The following is a 26,363-nucleotide window of genomic DNA, read 5'->3' on the forward strand; positions in this document are numbered from 1 at the left end:
CACTGGAAAGCTGTAGTCAGCTGTATTATTTCATGGGAAAACTGTTTGTCAACTCCCCAGAGAATCTGGAGTTGAATGTTCAACATAAGACATTCAGCTTCCACCAAAACAGGGCCAGTAAAACATATCCCTAGAGATTAATATCAAACATTCCACTCCAATTCTCTGATGCTTGTTTTGGGTTATTTTGATTGATGGTGGAATTAAAAACTCAAGTTATTTTTAAAATGGGCAAACAGTCTTTTCTGTTAGTATGATAAATACAGATGCAGAACCAAAAGTCAATATTCTAAAAGGCTCCAGCATCTCAGAGCAAGAAAGGACCTGGGAACCATCTAGTTCAACCCACTTATTTTCCAGGTAAGGAAAGTGAGGCCCACGGATGTGAAGTGACAGAGACTACTAGGTGGTACGGTGGATAGAGAATTAGACTTGGAATCAGGAAGAAACAAATTCAAATCTTGCTATAGATGCTTATTAGCTTTTCTACCCTGGGTTGAGTCACTTAGCCACTATTGGTGTCTTTCCTTATCTATAAAATGGAGATGTTAATATAACCTATTATACCATCATTGTGAAGATCAAATGAAATAATATATCCAAAGTGTTTTGCGAACCTTAAATGTGTTATATAAATGTTATCAATTATTATTATTATTATTATTATTATTATTATTTATTACCCAAGATCATAATCTAGTTATCAAAAGAGCTGGAGCTAAAACCCTGATTTCCTGATCTCCAATCCATTGTTCTTTCTACTATAAACTGGTAGTGCCAAATGATTATGGCTAGAGTCTGACTTATCCAAGTATTAATACATTCATAATTGCATTTGACCCTCACAACAACCCTGTGGAAATAGGTAGAGCTGGTATTCATGTCCTTTATTTGGGGGGAAACTTAGACCTGGAGATGCTAAGTAACTTGCTCAGGGCCAGCTGGAACTGGCATTAATATCTTCATTTTACAGCTGGGGAAACTGAGACCTAGAAAAGCTGAGTGAGTTGCTCAGGGTTAGACAAAATAATACCAGACATTGGACTAGAATATGAATCTTATGACTAATCTAGTGCTCTTACCATTACATTGCTCTTCTACCTGTGTTGTATTTTTCCCATTTGTAAGCCTGTGGGTTTAAAAGGTTTCCTTTTGTGCAACAGAAATCTTCTTTAGAAATAATGTGAAAGGAATTTAAGGTTCTCCATAGACTTTGGAAAAGTAAACCACAGATATTCTGTTGGATATTCCTCAAGGTAGCTAACTGAGGAGAGGAGAGGAGAGGAGAGGAGAGAGAGGGAGAGAGAGAGAAGAACAAGAACATTCAGGGAAAGTGGTAGGTATAGGGGATAAAGAGATGCTTTCAGAATCTGGAAAACCTAGGTTCAAGTCCTACCTTTGAAAAAAAACATACTGCTTGTATGACTCTGGGAAAATCATTTAAATTCTCAATGTCCCCAAGGCAACTCTCTAAGACTCATTGCCAATCTTCTTTGGTAGAGTGAGTTTCCTAAAAAGGAGTTCCCAATACCAATGAAATCACAAGTCCAGAGAAACACATAATATATGCATATAATATATTTGTATATTTTACACATGCCAATATGGGCACATACACATACACACACATTCACACACATGTGCACACTTATACGCATACACACGTGCATGTATACATGTGTGTCAATATGCACATGTGGGTATGTGTGTACATGCACATGCACGTATGCAGCTAGGTGGCACAATGAATAGAGTGTTGGGCCTAGAGTCAAGAAGACTCATATTCTTTTTTGGGGGGGGGGGGGCTAGGCAATGGGGTTAAGTGACCTGCCCAAGGTCAGACAGCTAGTAAGTGTTATGTGTCTGAGTCCGGATTTGAGCTCAGGTCCTTCTGAATCCAGGGCTGGTGCTCTATCCACTGTGCCACCTAGCTGCCCCAAGAAGACTCATATTCTTGATTTCAAATCTGGCCTCAGACACTTACTAGATCAGTGATCCTGGGCTTAACCCCATTTACGTCAGTTTCCTCATCTGTAAAATGAGCTGGAGAAGAAAATGGCAAACCACTCTAGTATCTTTGCCAAGAAAACCCCAAATGGGGTCACAGAGACTCAGACTCAAGTGAAACAACAGAACAGCAAACAACAATGCATACATACATATATAGACTTAAATGCATACATATTATATGTGTGTATATTTGTATGGATTTTTGGACTTTATTTGGCATTGAAGCCCTTCAGCTATTTGACTCTTTCCAGTTCTTATCTTCTACTCTTTCCCTTTGCACTGCAAGATGACTTGGTATTTATTCCTTGAATCTGTCCCATGCTTTCTCATCTCTGACACTTAGCTTACATTGTTTCCTCTGGCTAAAATGTTATGCTCCTATACCACAAGCTCCGCTTGTACAATTTATACTCATCTTTCAAGAATCAGATCAAGTACATCTCTAGGAAGTCTTCCTGACAGCCTCTAGAGGAGAGGTTCTTAACCTTTTTTTTGCGTGTGTGTGTGTGTGTGTGTGTGTGTGTGTGCGTGTGTGTGTGTTACATAGTGCCTATGGCAATCTAATGAAATTTTGGATTGCACTCTCTTCAGTATAATTAAATCATTTAAGGAAATAACTAAATTTCAGTTAGATATTTGTGAAAATAAAGATGTGTTTCTTCCCATTCAAATTCACAAACCTCTTGAAATCTAGCCATGGACTCCAAGAGGTCTGTGCTCCCCAGGCTAAGAACTCTTACACTAGAGTAACACCTCTTTCACTAGGATCTCCCACATAGACTACAGATACTGTTATTTCATCTTTAAGATCCAAATGGAATAGAGTAATTTGGCTGACATGTTGGAGAGTTTTAGTTCATTCCAGAGAGACTTGCTATGCCAGTGAGGTGTTTGAAATGCCTGTCATGTTGGTGAGAAAGTGAAAAAGAGAGAGAATGAGTAAAATATTATTTGAACTTATGAAGAAGTCTTATAAAGAAAATTACATGAGAAATAAGTCTAGCAAAGACACTGTTTTCCTCTCAAGGATGGAGAGAAATTAGAGAAGGTAGAGAGAAAGAAGGTGGAAAAATATTTTCTGGTGAAGTTGTTTTGAGTGTATGAATAAACAAATGAATGAAAATAGCATTTAATAAGTGCTTACTATGTGCCAAAAGCAAAGATAGTCTTCGCACTCTAGGAGCTCACACTTTAAATGGGGGAGAAAACAGAAAAAGGAATTTCAGCTGTAGGGCATATGGAAAGGTCTAGAAGACCTAAAGGTTCAGCAACAAAACTGATGTGATGACCAAGGGGTTCATAGTAAGTCAGATGATAATGCTCTGGGGTCTGAGGGGTATAACAGCAGGGTAAGTAGTATCGGCTTAAGTACATTAGACTATAATGGCAGGGGAGATGATAAGGCCTATTGAATCTCCATCTCGCCCTACTGATATGAGCAGTAAGGCAGCCTTAGAGAGGGGATGAAGGGAATGGAAGGGTGCTCCTAGTGGTGGAAGATTTTCACCTCTATGTGTAAAAAAGATTCTTGAGAAAGCTCTATACTTAGTATCTTTTTTTTGTTGTTTTGTATTGTGTTGGGGAGGCAGTTGGGTTTAAGTGACTTGCCCAGGTAAGTGTGGGCTGGTCAATTAATAAGTGTTTGAGGTCACATTTGAACTCAGGTCATCCTGACTCCAGGGCTGGTGTTCTATCTACTGCACCACCTACCTGTCTCTTATACTTAGTATCTTGAGAGAAACTGAATGGTATGGGATTATGTTTAAAGAAGTGGTCACCTGCAGTTATTTCGATGATTTGAGTCAACTCTGGCTACGACAATTCTCACAATTAAATCACCGCAAATAATTATTTCTCTCTGTGTTACCATTGATTACCCTGTTAATAAACAATGCAGTCAATGTCTTTAATGTTTATTTAAAACCTAGGCTATTAGGGGTTTTAATAAGCAAATACTTATGGGAAGAATTTTCTTCAGTATATTAACTAAATAATATTTAATGAACATGGTTGGGAACTCCTAGTTTAGTTGATTAAATAATGAGAAAGATATTGAAAATCAGCAATTAGAGAAAATATTCAAACATATTCTTGAATTTTCCTAGAACCTGGGATGATAAGATTAAATATGGAAATGAATCAAATAGCAGGGTGATGAGTGACCATAAGTATGGCCAATTCAGACCAAAACCTTGCTACACTATCATGAAATAATCTCTCCCTACTTTCAACTAACAAAGTAGCACTTTCTACCTCTGTTGCCAATTGTACAGATGAGAAAAACTTCAGCATTCTGTGTTTGCATTTTAATATCTCTACATCGTTGGAGCTAAAAATTTAAAGCTTTGCATGACAGAAATCAGGGGGGAAAGCTTCCTACTTTTTCAAACTCAATGACAGATTGAACTGGGCTATCTGATTCCTAGATACAGAGCTGGAGCAACCTGAGGCCATCTAGCCCAACACCTCTCACTAAGAATATTAATTTGTATTGTTATCTTTTGGATATTTGACCTCCCAGAAGCCACCCTTTGGGGGAAAAAATTAAAAAATAAGGGGAGGAAAAACAGTGGCAAAATTCATATCAACTATGATTGATAATTTAATCAATGTCTCACACCTGAAGTCTTCCACCTCTACAAAGTGAGGGAAGCACATTTTCTCAATTCTTCCTTCCAGGACATTTGGTTATTATAATTATACAATATTTAGTTCAAGTTTTTTTTCCTCTTCCATTTACATTATTATAATCATTGTGTATATTGTTTTCCTAGTTCTTTTTTACTCTTCTTCCTCCAAGATACTAACAACCTTGCTACTCAAACCTCATCAGTATGCTCTGCCCCTCACACCCTTCTGATTGGAGGGCAAAGGGGAGAGTTCCTCCCAAAACCTCCATTTAAGAAAGGCTATCAGGCCAGCCATCTCTTCATTTCCCATTCAGCTGCACTCCATTGGACTTTTCCATCTTTCCCCCATGCTGAGAACTTTCTCTTCTGTTTTTTAGCCTCTTTTTTTTTTGTGTTGTCCTACCCCATTAGATTGCAAGTTCCTTGAGGTTAAGGACTATTTTTCTTTTTTATATTTACATCCCCAGCACTTACTACTGTACCTGGCACACAGTAGGCACTTATTAATGTTTGTTGACTAAGTGACTAATTGACTACTCTATCTCAATTTATTTGTATTCTCACCCTTCTCTGAAATCTTCATATTCAGTTTCTTATGTACACAATAATATTCCATCATATACAACAGCTGTGGTACAATTAATATACTGGAGTTAATTTAGCCAATTTTCCAACTGGTGAGAAACTCCTTTGTTTCCAGATTCTTTTCTATCAAGGAAAGTGATACGATGACATATATATATATATATATATATTTACATATGCCAATCTCCTCATTTTGCAGATGATGAAACTGAGTCCTAGGGAAGTTAAATGATTTGCCCATGGTTACACAGTACTACTACACAGTAGTAGTCACCAGAATCAGGATTGGAACCCAGGTTCTCTGATTTCAGAACCAGTTATCTTTCCACTGCACCTTTGTTTCTCAGTCATGTAACCCTCCTGCATGGATATAAATACATTGGGGAAGGCTGATTAAAGCTACTTATCTGTTGAATTTTGGAAAATGCCCAAAGTGTATGTATATAGCTTGATGAAATTAAACCAGAAAGCATAATAGGTCTTAAATTAAAGAAACAACAATGCATGCTTCCATAAGTTTGAAGATTGGTAGCTATTGTGTTATTTATGTCTTTATAGAAATGTTTAGCAGGGAAACATTTCTGATTTAGGAATTAGAGAGTTACTGAACATTGGAGATTTAAGGAACTGTACAGAGCTATCATCTAGTCCTCAGGAAACCTGTACTGAAAGATGAAATGATTCAACCAAAATCACTTGACTAGTGTGGCAGAGCCAAAACAATCTGTAGGAAATTATGTCCCTAGAGATTCATAAAAACAGTCTGGCAAATAGAGTACAACTGAAACTTAACAAAAATGCATTTAGCATGTTCTGTATATATGGTGGAAGGTATGATGGTGTGGATAGAGAATAAGAATATTAATTGCTAGCATTTATAGAATACCTACTATGTGCCAGGCACTTTAAAATTATTATTTCATTTGATCCTCAAAACAATTCTGCGAGTGTAGGTGCTTTTATTGTCCTCATTTTATAGATAAGAAAACTAAGGTGGACAGAGGTTAAGTGACTTGACCAGGGTTACATAGCAAGTAAGCGTCTAAAGCTGATTTGAACTCAGGTCTTCCTGACTCTAGGCGCTATGATGAAGAGCTGACTTCAGAGTTAAGAAAAACTGGGTTCAAGTCCTACCTTTGACACATTCTGGCTGCGTGACCCTCGACAAGGTACTTAACCTCTTGATGAACCAAAAATTCTCTAAGACAATAGATTTCAGAACATTTACCAATCAGCATTTATTGAGGGAATTTCTTCACTGGGGATTCCCTATACCAATGAATTCACAGATCTGGACTGAAAATTAAATATTCGAGGCACTTCTCTAGGCCTTCATGATACAAAGGCAAAATAACCACGGCATTTGAGGAGCTTATGTACTATTTCATTTTAGAGATGAGGAAATCGAGGCCCAGAAAAATCAAGTGCTTTGCTCAAGGTCACACGGGTAGTAACAAAGAAACAAAGAAGGGCCTTGAACCTGTTGTCTGGTTCTAAATCCATTGCTACTCCTGCTGTATCATGCCATTTCCTAATATCAGTAAAAGATATGTAAATTGTGTATTAATACCAACAAAGTGCTACTGAAAAATCCTGGCTTTACTTCTGTTCAAAAGTCTTCAGAGACTCCCCATCCCACATATAAAAAAAGTCTAAACTCCTGTACTCAATATTAAAGTCTCTCCATAAGTTGGCTCAGATTTATATAGCTTTTACTGATTGTTTCTCCCACCTAGAATTCAGTTCCTCAACACCTCTGCCCCTTGGATTCTCTTATTTCCTCCTAGGCTCATATTAGGTGAATGAAACCTTTGCTGCTCACTCTCAGGGCACTCCCTTCCTTTATTCACTCTGTATTCATTGTATTCTCTTCTGTTAGAATATAAGTTCCTTAAACATAGATACTCTTTTTAAAATTTTTAAATTTATTTCATTCTAAACTTAAGAAATAGAACTAGCATTTCCAGAACATAGTAGAATAGGAGGGGAAAAAGATGATTGTACAAGAAACTGCAAATCTAGTATGTACAACTTGCTATTCCTTTTAAATATATAATACAAGTATCAAATAACTTTCTTTTTCCCCTTTTTTCTCTCCCCCACCCTAGAGATAGCTGCCATTAGACACAAATATATATAGATATAGATATATGCATATGTATGTATGTGTGTCTATACATACATGTATATGTATAGACATACATACATACATACACATACATAAAACCATTCTATACATACTTCTATTTATCAGTTTTTTTCTCCAGATGCAGATAATATCTTCCTTCATATGTTCTTTGTATTTGGTCATTTATAATAGTCAAAATGACAGTCACTCAAAGTTATTTTTAATATCTTTTGCACTTAAAATAGTGCCTGACACTAAGAGCTAAATTAATGCTTGTTCTGTTGCCAGGGAATTCTTCACAATCTGGCTCCAATTTATATTTATCTTACATCATACCCCATAAGGTTATATTCTAACTAAATTAGAGTATTCACTGTTTCTTCAATATGTCTCATGCCTCTGTACTCCTCATATCTGGAATGCCCTTCCCCACATCAACCTTTCCATGCTAAAATCTACCTACCCTTTAAGGGACAACTTCTATGCCATCTTCTCCATGAAGCCCTTCCATGAGCTTTTCTCATCTGGCAAGCAGACTATCCTTCACCTGAATTCGTAAGGACATCGTCTACATTTGTTATATTCTAAGTTGACTCGGGTAACTCTGTTAGATCGTATGTTAAAAATGGATTACAGATCTCCTTGCGCGGAGGCAATTCTCAACTAAATCACAGGCCTTTGTCATATGTTATATTCTCATTTATAACAAAAATATTATTGCAAACTCCTAGAGGGCAAAGACTTCTCTTATTTAGTTTCATTTCTCCCTTATGCTTAGCAGAGTATACTTTGCATAAACTGATGTTTATAAACTATTTGTGAAAGGACGGCTGGAAGGGCAGAATGAAGGAAAGAAGAGAGGGAGGAGGAAAAAGGGGGCAGCAAAGAAGGAAAGAAGTAATAGAAAGAGGGAGAGAAGAAGGAAAAGAAGAGAAAAGGGAGGAAGGGAGAGAAGGAGGAAGAGAGAGGTGGGAAAACCTTAAAGGGCTGTGCCTTCTGACAAACTTACTCATACCTAAACATAGTGAGATTTCAAATAGAGAATATATCATCAACAAGCATGGTCTTATTTTTTTAACCTGAATACCCAAATTTTTATAGTTGATAGTAATCTATAAAGGGGATAGAATATAAAGCCTTCTTTAAGTCACTGATATCTGATGCCTACTGACCATGCAGAGGTATATGCACATTTCAATTATATTTACCTTTTACCTGGTCAGGTATAATCTTGGAAAAGGTATCCAAGGTAACCTTCTGGGTTCACTGCTTTATACCAGTTTCAAAATGAAAACCCAAGTGGTCAAGGTAAGGTCCTTAAATGATCTGTTCCCAAATGAATGGGTGACATTCAGAGCTCATTTGGTCTTCACTTTACCAAGTAGCATGTTGCTGACCATGTGATGGCACACGCAAAGATTCTGTATGGTCGTAAATAATAAGTCCATGCTGTTCAAAGGTTTCACGTTCTCAGAGGTTAGAAGTTTTCCTTTGACTCTGTCAGATGAATTTTGTCGTAAGCATCTGATGCTTCTCATCTCCTTCCCCACAAGGCTACACTAACACACTCTGGGAATAGACTGAAAACACAAAGTCCTTTGGTTTGCACGCAACCCTCAACAGAACCAAAACACAAAGAACTTTAAAACACTCAGTGTGGGAACAAGGTAGAGAAGAAGCCCAGAGGTAATTTTTTTAACGTTTCAGAAAGAGCAGATATGACTAGACAGATCTGATTAGATAGACATATTCACTAAGTCTTCTCTTGCCCTGACTGAATCTTATTTCAGTATTAACTCATAGATACAGTAACAACTAGATTTAATTCAATAAGCAATAGTGAACCTTAGAAGGTATCTGAGCAGAAAAGAATGGTAGCAAGATCTATTACTTACAGGGATTAACATGGTAACATAGTGCATAAAATGGATTGGACCATGGGTGAAGGGAAAGGAAAAAGACTGGAAGCAGTGAGACCATCTAGGAAGCTATTACCATAGGGCCAGATCAGTGGCACTGAGGATATAAACTAGGAAGGTAAAGTGGAGAAAGATTTCAAAAATTATGATAATGTTGACAATTTAAAAAATTCTAAATGTAAAAGTTATATGAAAGCTATCTAGCTGTATAACTTTGGAAAAAGTTAAATAGCCTCCCTGAGCCTAACTTCTAAAGTTCCTTTTAATTCTTTAGATCTGATTTATTAACAATTGACAATAGAGCACAGACTGGGGTAAGGGGTTTTGAGTGGGTAGGAGAGGGAACATGATGGTTTTTAATATGAATCAGATATGTATTTTTAAACATTTCAAGAGAACCAAATCTATTTTCCTCCTGTTTCTAAACCCTCTATAATCTTTTGAGAGTGCTTGTATTAAATGGAGAATGACATTTTCTGTTGCAGTAATCAAATATGGAATTCAGTGATCCTTGCAAAGAGTTTTGGTCATATTCATATTTCACTGGGAACTTTCTGGCCTAGATTTCTTTTTTTTCTATGACCTCAGAGAAGCACTAACAAAAGCCATAGCTTGAAACTCCTAGTAATAAAGGATATAATAATACCTTTATTAATAAAGAACGTGTATTCTTACAACAATTTATCAGAAACTTCTTTACCAGGGGTAGAAATAAAAGGGGCATGTGGATAGAATGTTTAAGGGGAGCTGAGAGGGATGGATTTATAGTATGAAAATATTAAAACTAAAAAAAAAATCCAGCATGCATCTTGTTAAGAATTTTAAAATTTAAAAAAATTAATTATCACTCTCAGTCCTCACTGTTACACGGAAGTGGCTTTAAGCTCTTGAAGTCTGCCATTAGAGCTTTACCTGTCTCTGACAGGTTCTACTAAGTTGGAAAGACCCTAAGTATAGGCCCAATGACAGCGCACAGGTCTGTCATCCATGGACCAGCCCAGGTGAATTTGAAGAATTTCGACAGCAAGCTGACCACAGGGTGATGACTTTTTTTTTACCCAAACACCTGTTGAAAACCATCTACTTAGAATGGAAAGGAATTGCAATGTCAAAGGAGGGAAAATCAATTATACTTCCTTAAAGTATTGAAATACATCATGTACTAAGAAAATACAATGCATATGTATAGGTAACAGACTTTAGGGATGGTTCCCACTTATACCCCATATGAGTATTAAGTATTTACTCTAGTTGGCCAACAACACCAAATTCACCCTCTCTACCTGCTATTAGCCCATTGATTCTCTATGTGAGTTCTAAGAATATAAAGATTTGTATTTTGATACTTCCTTAAAAATAAATAGTAGACTTTTTTTAAATAATTAGCCCTATCCCTGATATCACTTTATAAGTAAATGAGAGAAACAACTTTTCCCATAAGTTCTCTTTTGCTCTCCCTTCCCTTCCACTCTGCCTCTTCTCCTTTCCTCCTTTATCTCCCTGGTCTCGTAGGCTTAGACAAACATCAATGTTGCTGGCTAAATAATTTATTAACACTGTAAAAATAACACAAAGATGTATTTAAATATTTCTAGAATGTATCTTCCATGAGAAAGATCACAGCCAGAGTCACCTCTATAGCTGCAACTGCGGATGTCTCCTTACTATAGAAACCACAATTCTCTCAGAATGGAAGTCAAAGTCCCTCAGGAATTCTTAGCTAACTTCACTACAAAAAAGAGTTAAATTTAATTCTCTCAAAATGTCTTTTCAAACTCTTTCTCCATGATAGTTTATCTACTCAGTCTCTTAAGAAAAAAAAGTTCTTTTAGTCTTTTTTTCCTCTGTGCCTCATATAGTATTGTTCAGTCATAGTAATTAACTCTTTCCATATTCATAGTTAACTATAACTCCCCAAGAGTATATTCTCTGTCTATCAAAAGCATTAATAGTTGATGTAGTCTCTGTGGGAATGACTAGTGAAGCTGGTATTATATGTAGATTACAGTTTTTACTGAAGACTTGCTCCTTTGGCACTGGCCAGAGTGTTTTATTTTTTGTTTTTAACTTTTTCTTTAATTCTGAAAGTGTTTCAGTGGAGTTCATATTTTCTCTCTCACTTTCTCTCACTCTTCCTCTCCCTCTCACTCTCTCAAAACTATTGTTAAATCCACCCTCCTACATATACATACATATCCTTTTTCTCCTCCTCTCAAATTAACTGAGGATATGAGCATGATTAAACAAATCCTAATCCACATAGTAACTATGTCCATAAAAGATGGCTCTATACCTTGTGTCCATCATTTATCCATCAGGAGGTAAGTAAAATGCCTCATCATTGATCCTCCAGAGACATGATTGGTCATTACTTTGACCAGATTTTTTAATCCTATCAAAGTTGTCATTGTTACAATATTGTTTTAATAGAAATTGTTCATCTGGTTCTGCTTTACTTCACTCTGTTTTGGTTAATAATACCCAGCATTCTCTGAAATCATTGTTTTCATCATTTCTTATGGTACAATAATACTGCCCTACATTTGTACTCCATAGTTTATTCGTCCATACTCTAATTGTCTAAGAGGCAATCTAAGATAACCCCCTAAATTCTAGTTCTTTTTTTTCTCTTCTCCTCTTCAGAATTAGCAAGTTTGTTTTGCTTTTAACTATTCCCTCCCTAGAGTTTTTCCACTGCTTAATTCTGCACTTCTCTGCTGCTGTTGAGTGTGATGCATTTTTACATCAAACTCTCTGTATTTAAATCCTCGTTTGTCCATTTCAGATAAGAGTAAGATTCATCTGATGACCACTCCCCCTCATCTCTTCCTGAATGTGTGTGTATTTTTCTTCTCATGCCATCCAATGATAAGAAATAACAACTCCCATCCCCTTTTTATCCTCCTTTATATACTAGTGTTTTCATTCTTTTATCTTCCCTTCTCTTTCCTTTATTAAAACCCTCAGAACTGAACCCTTCCATTCCTAAGACCTCAGGTTTTTCTTATTTTATTCTTTAATACCCTTTGAAAACATCAACATTCTGAAGGGATACTTGTTCTTCTCCCTCCTAAAAATGTTAGCAGTATCCCCTCATATATTCCTTACAATTTCTGAAATAACTATCTTTGTAGGTTTCTATTGACTCTTGTTTGTATTTCCAAACTCAATGCTGCTTTTTTCCCTAATCAGGAATGCTTTTAAAGTTTTCTATTCGATTAAAAAATTCTTTTTTTCTTTTAAGTTATATTCAGATTTGTAGATTCATTATTCTTAGTTGTGAGCCTCTCCTCTCTCTTTTCCTTTTGGAATACTGTGTATAATCTCTCATTAAAAGTAGATTCTGCCAGGTCTTGTGTGATACTGCCTGTTATTCCTTGTTCTTGAGAAGCTTCATCCTGGATCCCTGTAGTATTTATTTGTTCTTTCACATGGGAGCTCTGTATTTTGAAAATGACATTCCTAAGAATTTACCTTTGGGAATTTATTTCAGGAAATAATTTACGGATTCTTTTTATCTTTATTTTGCCTTCTGGTTCAAATTGACCTGGACAGGTTAAATTTATAATTTCTTGATAGATAATGTCCATAGTTTTCCAGGAGTCCAGTGATTCTTAAATCAGCTCCTCTTGCCTTGTTTCCCAAATCAAGCTATCTTACTTTTTATTCTATTTCCAATCTTTTGATCTTGCTCTAATATTACTTGTGATGTCATGGAAACATTGATTTCTGTTTGGTTAGTTTTCAGTGAATCCATTTCCTGGTCAGGTTTACCACTTTCTCTTCTAAGCTACATGTTATCCTTTCAATTCTTTCCCGTCTCATAGTTCATTATCTGCATTCAGCATCTCCTTGTATATTATCTTGTAGCATTTTCATCCTTGTTGTCTAGTGTTATTTAATTTTTTGTGTGTATGTCTTAAAGGATGGTTGTCGGAGTGAATAGAGGGGCAGATTTGGTGTCAGAAATATCTTGATTCAAACTCCTCCTATGACACTTTCTAGTAATGTGACTCTGGGAAAGTCACAACCTCAGGAAACTCCTAGGTTTTATCTAGTCACAGACTCTAGGTTGGCGGACTGGGATATTCTCTCCCCACCACCTTTTCCCCCTACCTTCCCCTAACCCCTGCCCAATGAAATCATAGATCTTTCAAATATTCATGTATGTCTTACTTCTCTTAGGGAACTATCCCCAAGACATGAAGTAGAAGGAAGTACTTTGTGTTTAAGATAGGAAGACCTGTACTTGATCTCCTCTTTCATTAGTTGTGAATTGTACAAATTTGAATGAGTAATTTAAGCTCCCTGAGATTGGTTTATAAAATGGGGATAATAATACATGTATTGTCTGATTCCCAGGGTTTCTGAAAGGAACTAATAGGAAAAAATAGACAAATGTTTTGTAACAGTAAAGTCAAATTATCACAGTAACTATAATTGGGATTGTCATTGTCATTGTGTGTACTATACCTCCTCTTGTGCCCCATAATAAACAATGTGAAAAGAAGGATGGCACAATCAAAAGAGCATTGAATTTGAAGTGAGAGGACCTGGCTTTCCCTGGACCCGTCCCTTACTGGCTTTGGGATCTTGGACAAGTCACTTAACCTCTGTGGAATTCACTTCTTCATCTGTAAAATGAAGGTGCTATGGACTAGATTACCTCCAAGGCCTTTTCAAGTGCTAACTCTACGATTCTATAAACCAGCATAGCACTGGGCTTCTGAGTAAGTGTATCTATTTATGAAATGAATAGATGAAGTGGGAAATGACAGCGTATCTAAACTATTACTTTACTTTAAGTTGGAAAAGCAGAGAACTACTAACATTCCTATAGAATTCAACCTCCCGAACTTTCCCACAAGTGATAATATACTCAGGGAAATGTTAGCAGATTATATTTATTCCCATGTGGGCAAACTTCCTCATTTCAATATAAACAGAACTGTCCATTGATTGCTGGAGTTTCTGTGCAGGGTAAATACAAGACCCCTGTCATCAATTGTCTGCTGACCTGATGTATTTTGTCAACTGCTCTTATGAAATAGAATGTATAGCCAGGATACATGAAATACCTTTAGTCGGTCTAAGTGCCACCATGGGTATGTACCTACATTTTGTTTTCTTCTGAATCTGACTTCATTCCTTTAGGAAATGTGCCGAGCTGAAGTGACCTCAAAAATTCCTGGCTCTTTCTGTGCCAAGAGCTCATTCCTTCCAATGAAAGGTAAAAAAAAATGTATCCATATAATTTATTCACTGCATTTTTCATTTCTTCCTAAACAGAATCAACTCCAAAATGACAACTCCAACTGAGTGTCTACACTGCATGAAATCAGTTTATGGAAAGGAATATACAGTAAAGAACGACGAGGCTTACTGTATCCCTTGTTATAACCTGCTCTTTTCTAGCATATGTGAGAAGTGCAAGGGAACCATTGGATATAATTCAAGGGTGAGCCTTTACCTTCTCCACTGGGGTCTTATTCCTAGGTAGTAGAACTCATTGAAATGCCTAAAAATGAATGTCAGAAGCTAACAAACTGAACTGTCTTTTGTATTTTCTATTTCCTCTCAAGATCAGAGGGAGTTTAAAATCATTATATTACTAAGATGTTGCCATTGAACACATAACATCACTGACTCTTTAAATGATTTCCAACACAAATGTCAAAGAAACATTGAAGAGTACTAGATTCTAATACAAACTGCTTTGTTTAGTATTTAAGCCCTTTCAACCTCATTCCAACTAACCTTCATGCACTGTATGGTCCAGCCAAACTAGCCTTCTTGCTATTCCTGACAGGTGATGTCCTTCATGCCTGGAATGCATTTCTTTCTCATGGAATGCCTAGTTTCCTTCAAAGATTAGCCCAAACATCACCTCCTACATGAAGCTTCTCCTAATACTCCCAGATACTAATGCCTTCCTCCCCAATTACCTTGTATCTATTTTGAATATACTTATACATATATGCAAAGAAATATATCTCTATGCAAATATAGGTATATAGATGTAGATGAGTATGGAAAAGCAGTGTGGCATAGTGGATAGAGAGTTAGCCTAGAAACCAGGAAGATTTTGGTTCAGGTCTCATCTCTGACATGTGATGACTAGATAAAACTGGACAAGACACTTAGCTTCTCAGTACTCTAAGCAACTTTTAAAGACTAAGTTCCAGAGAAGATGCTGACCTTATGGAGGGAATTATGGAGAGAATTTTCTCACCTGGAAATGAAAAGTCATAGGTCCAGTCCCTATTCCCCATGTGTCCTATGACACATATGTCCCTTTATATATCCCTGAGGGCAGGGATGATTTAATTTTTGTTTTTGTACTCCTATACCCTAGCACAGTTGTTGTTTTTTTGTTGCTGGTCCTTCACGCTGTAAAAGTACCAAAATGACACTGTGATGTTGGGGTCAATGAACAGGGTATCTGGCTGTGGCTGATCATATCAATATGAGCTAGGAAGGCTCTACCACAGGTTGGGCACAAATAGTCCATTATGACCATTTGGGAGGGAGATGCCTCTAAATTTGCACCTCTCATGTTTCTTTTGACCTGCCACAATTCTGCTTTGCTCATAAAGCACAGCATTTTCTTTGATGCAGTCAATCTATGCTGGGTGGTCTTGCCAGTGTCTTTCATGTCTCAAAATTGATAGCAAAGTTCTTCAGAGAGACATTGAGTGTCCTTGTCTTATGGCTTCTTCTGATCCTCCCTGTGAGGGCCTGCTTTATGCTATTTCTCTGTAAAACAGTCTTTTAAGCGAACATACATTTGGCATTCAAACAATGTTGCCAACCCATCAGAGTTGTGCTCTCTGCAGTAGAGTTTGAATGCTTGGCAGTTCAGCTCAAGAAAGGACCTCTGTCTCAGTGTCTAGTACCTTATCTTGCCAGGCAATCTTCAGAATCTTCCTAAGACGATTCAGATGGAAGTGGTCCAATTCTGGCATGGCATTGGTAGATTGTCCAGATTTCACAGGCATACAACAATGAAGTCAGTACAATGGCTTTGTTAGACCTTCAGTTTGGTAGGCAGTATAATACGTCTTCTCTCCCATAAATTCTTTTGGAGTCTCTCAAATGCTGAACTAAATCTGGCAATGCATATATCAGCCTCATCATCTATATGTCCCTCCCTGGAAAGTGTACTGTCAAGGTAAGTGAACTTATCTATAGCATTCAAAAATTCTCACTTTGCTATAACCAATGGTTCCACATATAGATGATGTGGTGTTGCCTGGTAGAGAACCTCTGCTTTTTTTGGTGTAAACTGTTGGGCTAAACTTAGCATAAGTGCAAGAGAATCAATCCACACTTTGTTGTATCAGCCTCAGAGGCTGCATTGAGTGCACAATCATCTGCAAACAATAAGTGTCACACCAACTCTCCCTATACTTTAGTCTTAGCTTATAGCCTTCTAAAGTTAAATAATTTACTGTTAGTGTGGTAGTTGACCTTGATGCCATTTTCATCCTCATTGAAGATGTCTGACAACATCACTGAAAATATTGTGCTGGAAAGCATGAGAACAAACACACAGCCCTGCTTCATTCCACTGGTGACTGGAAAAGCATAAGAGCATTGTCCATTATCCAGAACCCATGCAAGCATGTGATAATGAAACTGGCATACAATAATGATGAACTTCTCCAGGCAACTAAATTTTGCCATTGGATGTTCAAGGAGCACTAGTACCTCTGGAGTGAGGGCTGCCAAACTCTTTTCCGGGTTGCTTATCCATCTTTGGTATCCACTGCCACCCAGCTCTCACCTGTAGCTTCATAAAGCTGTAGTATGCACAGCAGCCACATGCCAGTACAACTATGTCAGCAGTCAGGCTAACCTAGGTTAAGGGTAACTGACAGGCCTCAAACCCATTGGTGAGTTAGGGGGGTGTCTATCCCAAGCATGTCAAGAATTCCCTAACAGAAGAGGTAGATGTGAACATTTTGTTTCAACAAGCCATGATGGCAGTGGAAGCAAGCAATCTGGAGCACTTAAGGCTTGGTCAGACACTGAAGACACCAAGGCTATCCACTGCATCCAGAGCCATCCACAGTTGTACTTGACTTTTGTCTTGCCACTGGGCTCCAATGACTCTGGAGGAGAGTGAGGCCAACAACTTCAAGCAATTCTGCCTCACTTAAATCTAATTTACATGCGAGTCAAAAGACATTACCTATACCATTTTACCTAGCACAGTACTGATACCCAGTATGTGCAAGACAAAATCCAGTTGATTGAATCTAATTTTTAAAATGTGTATTAAAAACCCACATGATATTTGATATCACATTTCTTGCTTTCACAATGGGTGCAGGTGAAGTGGGAGGGAAAGAATTCATAAATCAACATTTTTTTAAAAAAATGTTAAAAATAATAATAATAAATTTTAAAAGAACCTTCATATGGAAGGTGAGAGACAGCATTTGGTAATAAAATCAGGAAGACTTGAACCCAAGTCTTCCTTCTTACCCATACCAGATGTACAATCCTGGACAAGTCACTTAGTCTTTTGATGTTTTCAGGCAACTCCCTAAACTAGAAGTTATAGAGGAGTTGCTTATCCACGTTGATGAAGGGAGTTTCTCACAGCAGTGAAATCTCAAGTCTGGACCAATACATGTGAGATACTACCCTAGGAACTGTGGATACATAGATGTAAAGACTACATAGGACAATCTCTGCCCTTGGGTAGTTTACAATTTAATAAGAGGAATACCATATAAGCAAATTAGTATACGAGGTAGAGGTATTGGAACAAAAGGACCATTCAAAAAACCATTGGAGAATTTAAGAGAAGTGAAATAATTTTCATCTGAGAGCATTAGGTAAGGATCCATGGAGGAGGAAGCAGCTGAGTTGAGTGGGCTTTGCCTGAAAACAAAAGATTTAAACAGAGATGAAGCAGGAGTGTGTTTCAGGCATGAGGAAAAAATAGCCTAAGTGAATACCAAGAAGCAAGAGAGGGCAAGATCAGATCAAAGGAGGAAAAAATAGCATAATTTGACTGGAATTTAGGGTGAATGAAGGGAAATGACATAAGGCTGGAAGAGAAGGCTCGAAACAGACTTCGGAAGTTCTTAAATACCAGACTGAGGATTCTGTATTTTATTCCCTAGTTCAGGAGTTCTTACCTCTTTTTGTGTTACAGCCTCCCTTTGGTAGTATGGTTACACCCTCTCAGAATAATATCAGTATGGACCTCTTCTTAGAATAATGTTTTTAAGTGAAAAAAAAAAAACAAAACCAATAGGATTCTAAAGGAAATCAATTATAGTGAAATATAGTTATAAAAATATTAGAAAAAAAAACCCAAGGTCACAGAATCTAAGTTAAGGTTCCCTGCTATAGATAAACAAAGGGCCACTGTTTTGTTTACTGTATTGTTCTCTTTTAATTTAGGAATAATGAGGTTTGACCTATGCATAAAGAAGATTCAAGAGTTCAGTAAAGGAACTATACTGAATACTTTTAATTCATACTTTCTGCCCATGTATTGCTTTTTAAAGCCTTCAAAAAAAATTACCGTAAAGAAGAGGAAAATAATTGTGGAGAGGTTTCATTAAAGGAATCCCCACTGATGAAAGCACAGATCTTTTGAGATATTGGAGCAATACTTTACATTTGAAAATACCTCTGATTTTATTGATGCATTCAATTCAATTTAACAAACATTTGTTAAGTGTCTATTATGTGCAAGGCAGCAGCATGGTACAATGGATAGAATGCTGGACTTGGGATCAAGATCTGGGTTCAAATTCCACCTCTGACATTTAGTTTTATGACCCTGTTCAAGTGACAGAATTTCTTTGTAACTCAAGCAACTCTACCTAGCATTTATCTACTAAATCCTAATGAAACAATCAATATGCATATGTGCTCTTTGGAGTTTTTACTTCTGGTTACTACAGGGAAACATATATTTGAATATTTATTTAACTCCTAGTAATATAGATTTAAAATGAAAAGGGATGTTGTATATCTCTTCATTTTATAGATGTGGAAATTGAAGCTGAGGTTACTGGCTTTCAAGTCAAAGGAACTGGGTTCAAATCCCACCCATGATGTTAACTACCTGTGTGGCCTTGAAAAATTTACTTAACCCTGGTGAGCTTCAAAATGAGATGTTAGACTAGGCGATTTCTGAGGTCCCTTCCAACTCTAAATGTGTGAGTTGGTGATCCTAACTGGCTACTTCAAGATTACTTAGGTAGTAAGTGACAGAGCTAAGAACAGGTCTTCTCATTCCATATTCAAGACTCTTTTTCACATACTATCCCATAATGACCTTTCCTGATGAATGTGCTCCCTCTAGCAAAGCAGATAGCACACTACCCAGGCCTTCTTGTCTGATGGCATTTTTATCCGTGCTTCCCCAAAATCATCCATAAAGGATCTATACAGTGCAATATAGGCCTTCCTCATATGGGAAATTGCAATTTAATATCTTTTTAATTAAAATGTTAGTAAAACTTTTATCTATCATCTTTCTTCTCTCTCTCTATCTCTGTCTCTTTCTTTCTCTGTCTCTGTCTCTGTCTCTGTCTCTCTCTCTGTCTCTTCCCATTCCTTATAACAAAGAAGAGAGGGAAAAATAGCATCTCAGCAATACTAACCAACACATCTAAGCAAAGTTTGACATTATATGCAACATCCCACACTTACAGTCCTTCACCTCTACGAAGAAGAGAGAGCAATATAGTCTCATATCTTTTTCTTGGAACCAAGCTTGATTATTATTATTTCACAGAATTTATGGTTCATGGTTATAGTCTCTGTGCATGGTATTTTCCTGGATTTGTTTATTTCACTTTGCTTTGGGTCGTATAAATCTTCCTATAGCACATTTTCATTGTTTCTAATAACTTAGTAATATTCCATTCCATTCACATACCTCAATTTATTTAGGCATCTGCTATGTTCCATGTTCTTTAAAACCACTAAAAGGGCTACTAAAATACTTTGGCGTATGTGGAACCTTTTTAATCATTGATGTTCTTAGACTATATGCCTAGCAATGGGATGTTTGGGTAAAAAATAATAATGATTATTTGTATTCAATTAAATAAATTATATAATAATAGCTAACATTTATAAAGTGCTCACTTTGTGTCAGGCACTGTGCTAATTAAGTGTTTTACAATTATTATCTCATTTAATCTTCATAATAACCCTTGGGAGGTAGGTGCTATTCTTATCTTCATTTTACAGATGAGGAAAGTGAGGCAAACAGAGGCTAAGTGACTTGCTCGGGTTACACAGTTAGGAAGTATTTGAGCCTGGATTTGAGCCTGGATTTAGGTCTTCCTGACTCCAGGCCCAATGCTTTATCTACTGCACTACCTAGGATATAGGTGTTTTAGTCTATTTCCCCTCCCCCCAAATTTTCACATTTTAGTAACTTCCTTAGTATAATGTCTAATTACTTTCCAGAAAGTTTGGACCAATTTATAGTTGCTGTATTATCATGCCTATAGGAGCGTTGATTATTGCTAATCTTTTCCTATCTCTGGTAATTTGCTGTATATGAGGTATTAAAATTCAGAGTTATTTTGATATGTATTTTTATTATTAGTGGTTTAGAGCATTCTTTCATATGTTATCATTTGCAATTACTCTTTTTTGTGAAATTTTTTATATCCTTTGACCATTTGTTCATTGAGGAATAGTTCCCTCATATTTTTATGTAATTTCCCATTATAATTTTTCTATTAGATTCTTATCAGAGATACTTGACACAAAGAATTTTTCCCAATTGACTTTTTTTCAACTGACTTTTCGTATCCTAGTTTCATTGATTTCGTCTGTGCAAAAACTTTAAAACTTCATGTAATTAAGACTATTAATCTTTAGTCATCACCCCAATTAGCTTTTTTGTTTAAGCTATGCAAGGTATATGATCTGTCAGTCTTTTTCAGTGGGCTTTGGCTAGGCCCTGCTGCAACCCCCTCCAAAACCTGCTTTCTCATAGATTTAGAATGAGGAAGTGTGACCCAAGGTGAACATAGTAAAAATATAATTGCATAGGCAGAGGAAAACAAGTGTGAAGGTAGGAAAAATTCAGAAAAACAATAGAGAGAGGAGGTAAAATCCAGAGACACACAACCTAGTCATGAAAATACTATTTTAGAAAGCTCCATGCTGGGGTGGCATTGACTATTTGGAGATAAAAAGCAATTACAGGACATGGGGTTGAGTAGGGAGGGGATATCATTGCTTCGAAGACCCAGCAAGACCCTCACTATTCACATGGGCTGCTATTATAGAGACCAAGAATAAACCTCTCTAAAAAACAAAGAGCAGGGCAGGGAGAGACTATTTGACTGCAACTGCTCTTGGTTTCAATCTGATTTCATATATTCTTGATATTTGGTGATTCTCAAGAAAGTTGGAAATAGTATCGTTGTAGTCAATGACAGTGCTCATTCTAAGGCAAATCTGAAACCTGAGGTCTCTTGGGACCTTAAAACTTAGGTCACATATTTATTTTCATCTTATTTTGGAACATTGTGTGAGATGTTGGGCTAAACTTAATTTCTGCCAGACTACTTTCCCATTTCTCCAGCAATTTGTGTCTTAAAAGAAGTAATTTATGTTCTTAGGTTTGCAAACATACTTGAGTTATCAATCCCAGTTGTTTCTGATTCTTCCTTATCTCTTCTGTTCCATTAATCTACCATCATATTTTTTAACCAGATTAGTATTGATTTATAGCTTATTTTAAAGCCTGAAAGTTATATTCCCCTTTCATTCTTACCGAAAAAAACTCCCAAGAAAATTGTATTTTCTATTCTATTGGTTATTTTTTGTCTAGATCTTGCTTTAATCGCTATATGAAGCTCCCAACAAGGAACTCCTTCTAGGAATGCAATTAGCCCCTAAACTTCAATTTATAAATTTAGAGAGTTTCCTGGGACACTAAGAGGTTAAGTGTCCTACAGGGCCAAGGTCACACAGTCAATATGTGTCAGAAGGCTTGGAATGCCAGTTTAAGGCATTTGAATTTTGTTTACCAGAAAATGGGGAACCAGAAAACGAGAAGCCTTTGATGGGTTTTTAGCGGGAGCGTGACACGATCAAATTTGGATAGTTAACTTGGGAGCAATGTGAAGAATGTTTTCAAGGAGGAGAAACTAGACTGGGAGACCAATTAGAAATCTATTACATAGTCCTTCAGAACAGAAATGAGTACTAGACTAGGGTGTTATCACAGAGAATGGTAAGGAAAGGATTGATCGAGATTATTATATTATAAAAGTAGAATCAACAGTTATTTGGCAATGAATAAACAACTTGTAGGTCTGTGTGAGAGAGAGTAGTTCTTACCAATCAATAAGAAGAAATGACATATTTTATATGTTTTGTTTAATGTTCCTTTACATTGTTTAACTTTATACTCCTCAGAGAAAATGAATTATCTGCTTTGTTTTTTATTACTATAAATGAATATAGAATATTTTAACAATATACTATTGGCATAGAGACAACAAGGCATAATAGGTATAGGGCTAGGAGTCAGAAAGAAATGGATTCAAATGTTGTCCATGACAATTAACCTATGTCTAAAAGTGAAATGTGCTAACTTGGGGGACGATGGATTTTCTTGATTAGAAATCTTCAAAGGGAGGCTATAAGATAACTTGTCAAGTATGTTACAGTGGGGATTTCTTTTGGGTATAGGCTGAACTAAGTGGCTACTGAGGTCTCTTCCAACTCTCAAAATTATGTGGATCTGTGATCTCTCCAGAATTTACCTACTAAATAATGAATGGGTTTTAATCCACATTAACAGAGATAATTCTCATACTGGGAATTCCCTACTCTGCTGAAATCATATCTCCTTCATGCTTTCATTTGAATGGTAATGTATAATATTTCCTTTGTGATTCTTAGTGTTCTGGTCCTAAGGGCCAACTTTTAATCATGATGGCAGCCATACTGTCTTAACTTGCAGCATCAATTAACCCATTTGCAGCATTTAAAGGTGAAGGCACAGTCCAGAGGAGGCACTGATACTACTCCCCTTTAGAACTTGCCCCAACTTTCTATGAAAAAATAATCTCTCAAGTTATAGACAGAAGGATGATGATAATTAATAATAATAACAATAATAACTAGCACTTGTATAGCATTTTAAAGTTTGCAAAAACATTTATGTTAACTCATTTGGTCCTCACAAAAACTCTGCGAAATGGGTGCTATTATCCCCATTTTACAGATGAGAAAAGTGAGGCACAGAGAAATTAAGTGACTTGCCCAGGCTTATGGAGCTAGTAAATATTTGATGTAGGATTTAAATTCGGGTTTCTTAGGCCCAAGTCCTATGCTCTATCCACTATACCACCTCGATGCATAGTATTAGTGAATATGAAGGACAAGCAAAGCTTCAGATTATTCTGCAACAGCCTTTTGGTAATCCACCAAGAAGGCCTCAGGCTTTGGCCCATAATGAGCTCATAGATTTCTTCTCCCTATAGATAATAGAATCACTAATAACTTTTCCCTCAAGCAACCAGCACAACCTACTGGTACCAGGGTCCTGGGAGTATTTAGTTTTTCTTATAAAAAGGCCTATTTTGCAGCAAATGCTTTTAATTAACATTTATTTACTTTCTCAAAGGATTTTTCCTACAAAGACCTACATTGGCATGACGACTGCTTCAAGTGTGCCAAGTGTAATCGCTCTTTGATGGAAAAGCCTTTTGCTGTCAAGGATAAAGTCTTGCTGTGTACTGCGTGTTATACTAATGAGCATTCCTCCAAGTGCTTCCAGTGTAAGAAGATCATTATGCCTGGTAAGATAACAAGGACTCTTCAGTCACTAAATAAAAGTGTCATATTACAGTTTTTAATTAAATTCAGGCACTTGAATAGACTAGCAGCTGACCAAGAATTATCCCTTAGTTTTGAGTGAGGCACCTTTCCAAAGATTATCTAGTGGTGCCTCTCTATTTAAAACAAAACCAGAACACAACCTGAAAACCACTCTCTTCTCCTAGGGCATAAATAAACTGTATTACCACGTGTTTCTCTCTAAAACCAATTTTTATGGTCATGGGAAGAATTCAAAGAGCAGTATTAACATAAATGTGAAGTCCCCATAGTAACTAACCATATGCCAAGTTATCCAAGGCATGAGTGAATGGGATCAGAAAAAAGTGGTTTAAATAGTTTCATTTGGCTCATCTCCAGTTTCTTGGAGCAGACTTTTGGGACTTTCATGTACTATACATTTTCATAAGGACAAAAGGCTAGGATGAACAGAGTTATAGGTTAATCCCTGCATTGAGATACAATACAACCCTTCTTATTCTGCTCGTAACCTTCTTTAGGCTCCAGTAGTCTTAATTTGAAGAGTGCAAGAGTATGTCTTGTTGGTTCTTAGAAAACAATTGGTTTGGAGGCACATCAATGTTCAAATCAGTTCTGTAGTATGCCCCTGACACTGACACTGTGAACATTTTGTGGTAAGGCAGGGTATTTATCCTCAAAAAGATAGGGATGGATTCTGAGCATCCTCAGCCTCTCCTTTAAAAACTAGCATAAGTCTAAAATTCACAAATTTATCCGAACCACTTGAAACTATTCATGTACTTCACTTGTATTACTTCCTGAAGGGTAATATTTCCAAATTGGTGATATGTACAGTACTTGGAGAATGTCTCCAAAAAAAGAATTCTATTATTTGTTGGTGGTTGACAAGAATATATTTTCAAGAAATAAACAGTGCCAATTTAAATAAGCCACCATCCTTCTTCCCAATCCAATCCTCCATAACTCAAAAAAAAAATAAATACTCTTTAAACAGGTTGACATAAACAGGCTGCATAAGATGCTACAGATATGGTTAAACTGTTTCTTAGAAGATTCTAATTTTTATTTTTATATTTTGCAGGCTCCCGCAGAATAGAATTCAGGGGAAACGAATGGCATGCAAGTTGTTTTATTTGCCAGTCTTGTGGACAACCTATGGGAAAAAACCCTGTAATGACCAAAGACAGTAAAAACTACTGTGTGCCCTGTTTTGAGAAGCATTTTGCTCCATTTTGCAAATCTTGCGAGAAGGTAATTCAATTAAAAATTTGGAAAACATGGAATCTTATAAGCTTACAGATATTATATTTATACAAGCACATGGGCACAGATGAGGTCACTGGCTGCTTTTGATAAAGATATCACACTTCTACTTTGTTCATTTTCACTAGGAATTCCAAACTTTCCAGAACAATGTGCTCTTATAGTAAGAGTAGGTATAAAAGTTTGGCTCAGAACTGGTAAATTCATCCTCCCCAATCAGTTAGGGACTTTTGACATTCAGTTCCATTGACTGCTGTGAAACATGAATTTCTGTTTTCAAGGAGGTAGCCAAAAGTGTTTTGAATATAAAATAGTTCTTAGAAAACAAATTTTGATCCACTGAGTGTAACTGATGCAGAGAAATATGGCTTTGGCTCAAAAAGTGTTGGAGGAAGCCAATTTAAGCAGGATGCTTGACTCCTCACATTATACTCTGGCATTGCTAATGACTCCTTGGTTTGAAGCTTTCATATTTCCAGTTGTTTGCCACTGGGCACTGGGCCCAAGGGAATTACATAATTATTAGAAAAACTTTAGTCTTGACAGCAGGAAGAAAGAACTGACAAAATGGAGCTTCTTTGTCCTGGGGATGTGACTTAATAGTCCCCTAAACCCTTGGTCCAAGAAAATTCCATTTTGGGGAGCATGAACTTCCCTCAATTCCATTTTTTTCCTCCTCCAGGTTTTTGTTTGGCAAAAGAAATTTCTACTGTTTCATTAGTTTGATGAAACTGGTCTCCATCCTACTAAGGACCAAGTCATGGTGTTTAACCTCCATTTAATCTGTGAAATATTTATTTGTGAATAAAACAACATAAACCTTGGATAGAACAACAGGGCATGGCAACACACTGGTTTAAAATAATGATTCTCAAACTTTTTTGATCTAATAGGGCAAAAGGCTACATGGACTCCCTTCCCCTACCTACTCTCACTTCCATCTATCTATCTATCTATCTATCTATCTATCTATCTATCTATCTATCTATCTATCTA

General features: G+C 36.7%; 1 protein-coding gene across 1 annotated transcript in view; it reads left to right on the plus strand.

Annotated features, from left to right (window-relative positions):
- The first annotated feature begins 253 nt into the window (after nucleotides 1-253).
- FHL5 (four and a half LIM domains 5) overlaps nucleotides 254-26,363 on the plus strand; it is a 43,061-nt gene continuing 16,951 nt past the window's right edge. Inside the window, exons 1-4 of the mRNA XM_027853631.1 lie at nucleotides 254-360; nucleotides 14,562-14,730; nucleotides 23,911-24,085; nucleotides 25,186-25,355. Of these exons, the coding sequence (XP_027709432.1) occupies nucleotides 254-360; nucleotides 14,562-14,730; nucleotides 23,911-24,085; nucleotides 25,186-25,355 (621 nt within the window). The remainder of the gene's footprint in view (nucleotides 361-14,561; nucleotides 14,731-23,910; nucleotides 24,086-25,185; nucleotides 25,356-26,363) is intronic.

Source organism: Vombatus ursinus, unplaced genomic scaffold (genome assembly GCF_900497805.2).
Source record: "Vombatus ursinus unplaced genomic scaffold, bare-nosed wombat genome assembly UNPS02000582.1, whole genome shotgun sequence".
In the NCBI taxonomy this organism is placed as follows: domain Eukaryota; kingdom Metazoa; phylum Chordata; class Mammalia; order Diprotodontia; family Vombatidae; genus Vombatus; species Vombatus ursinus.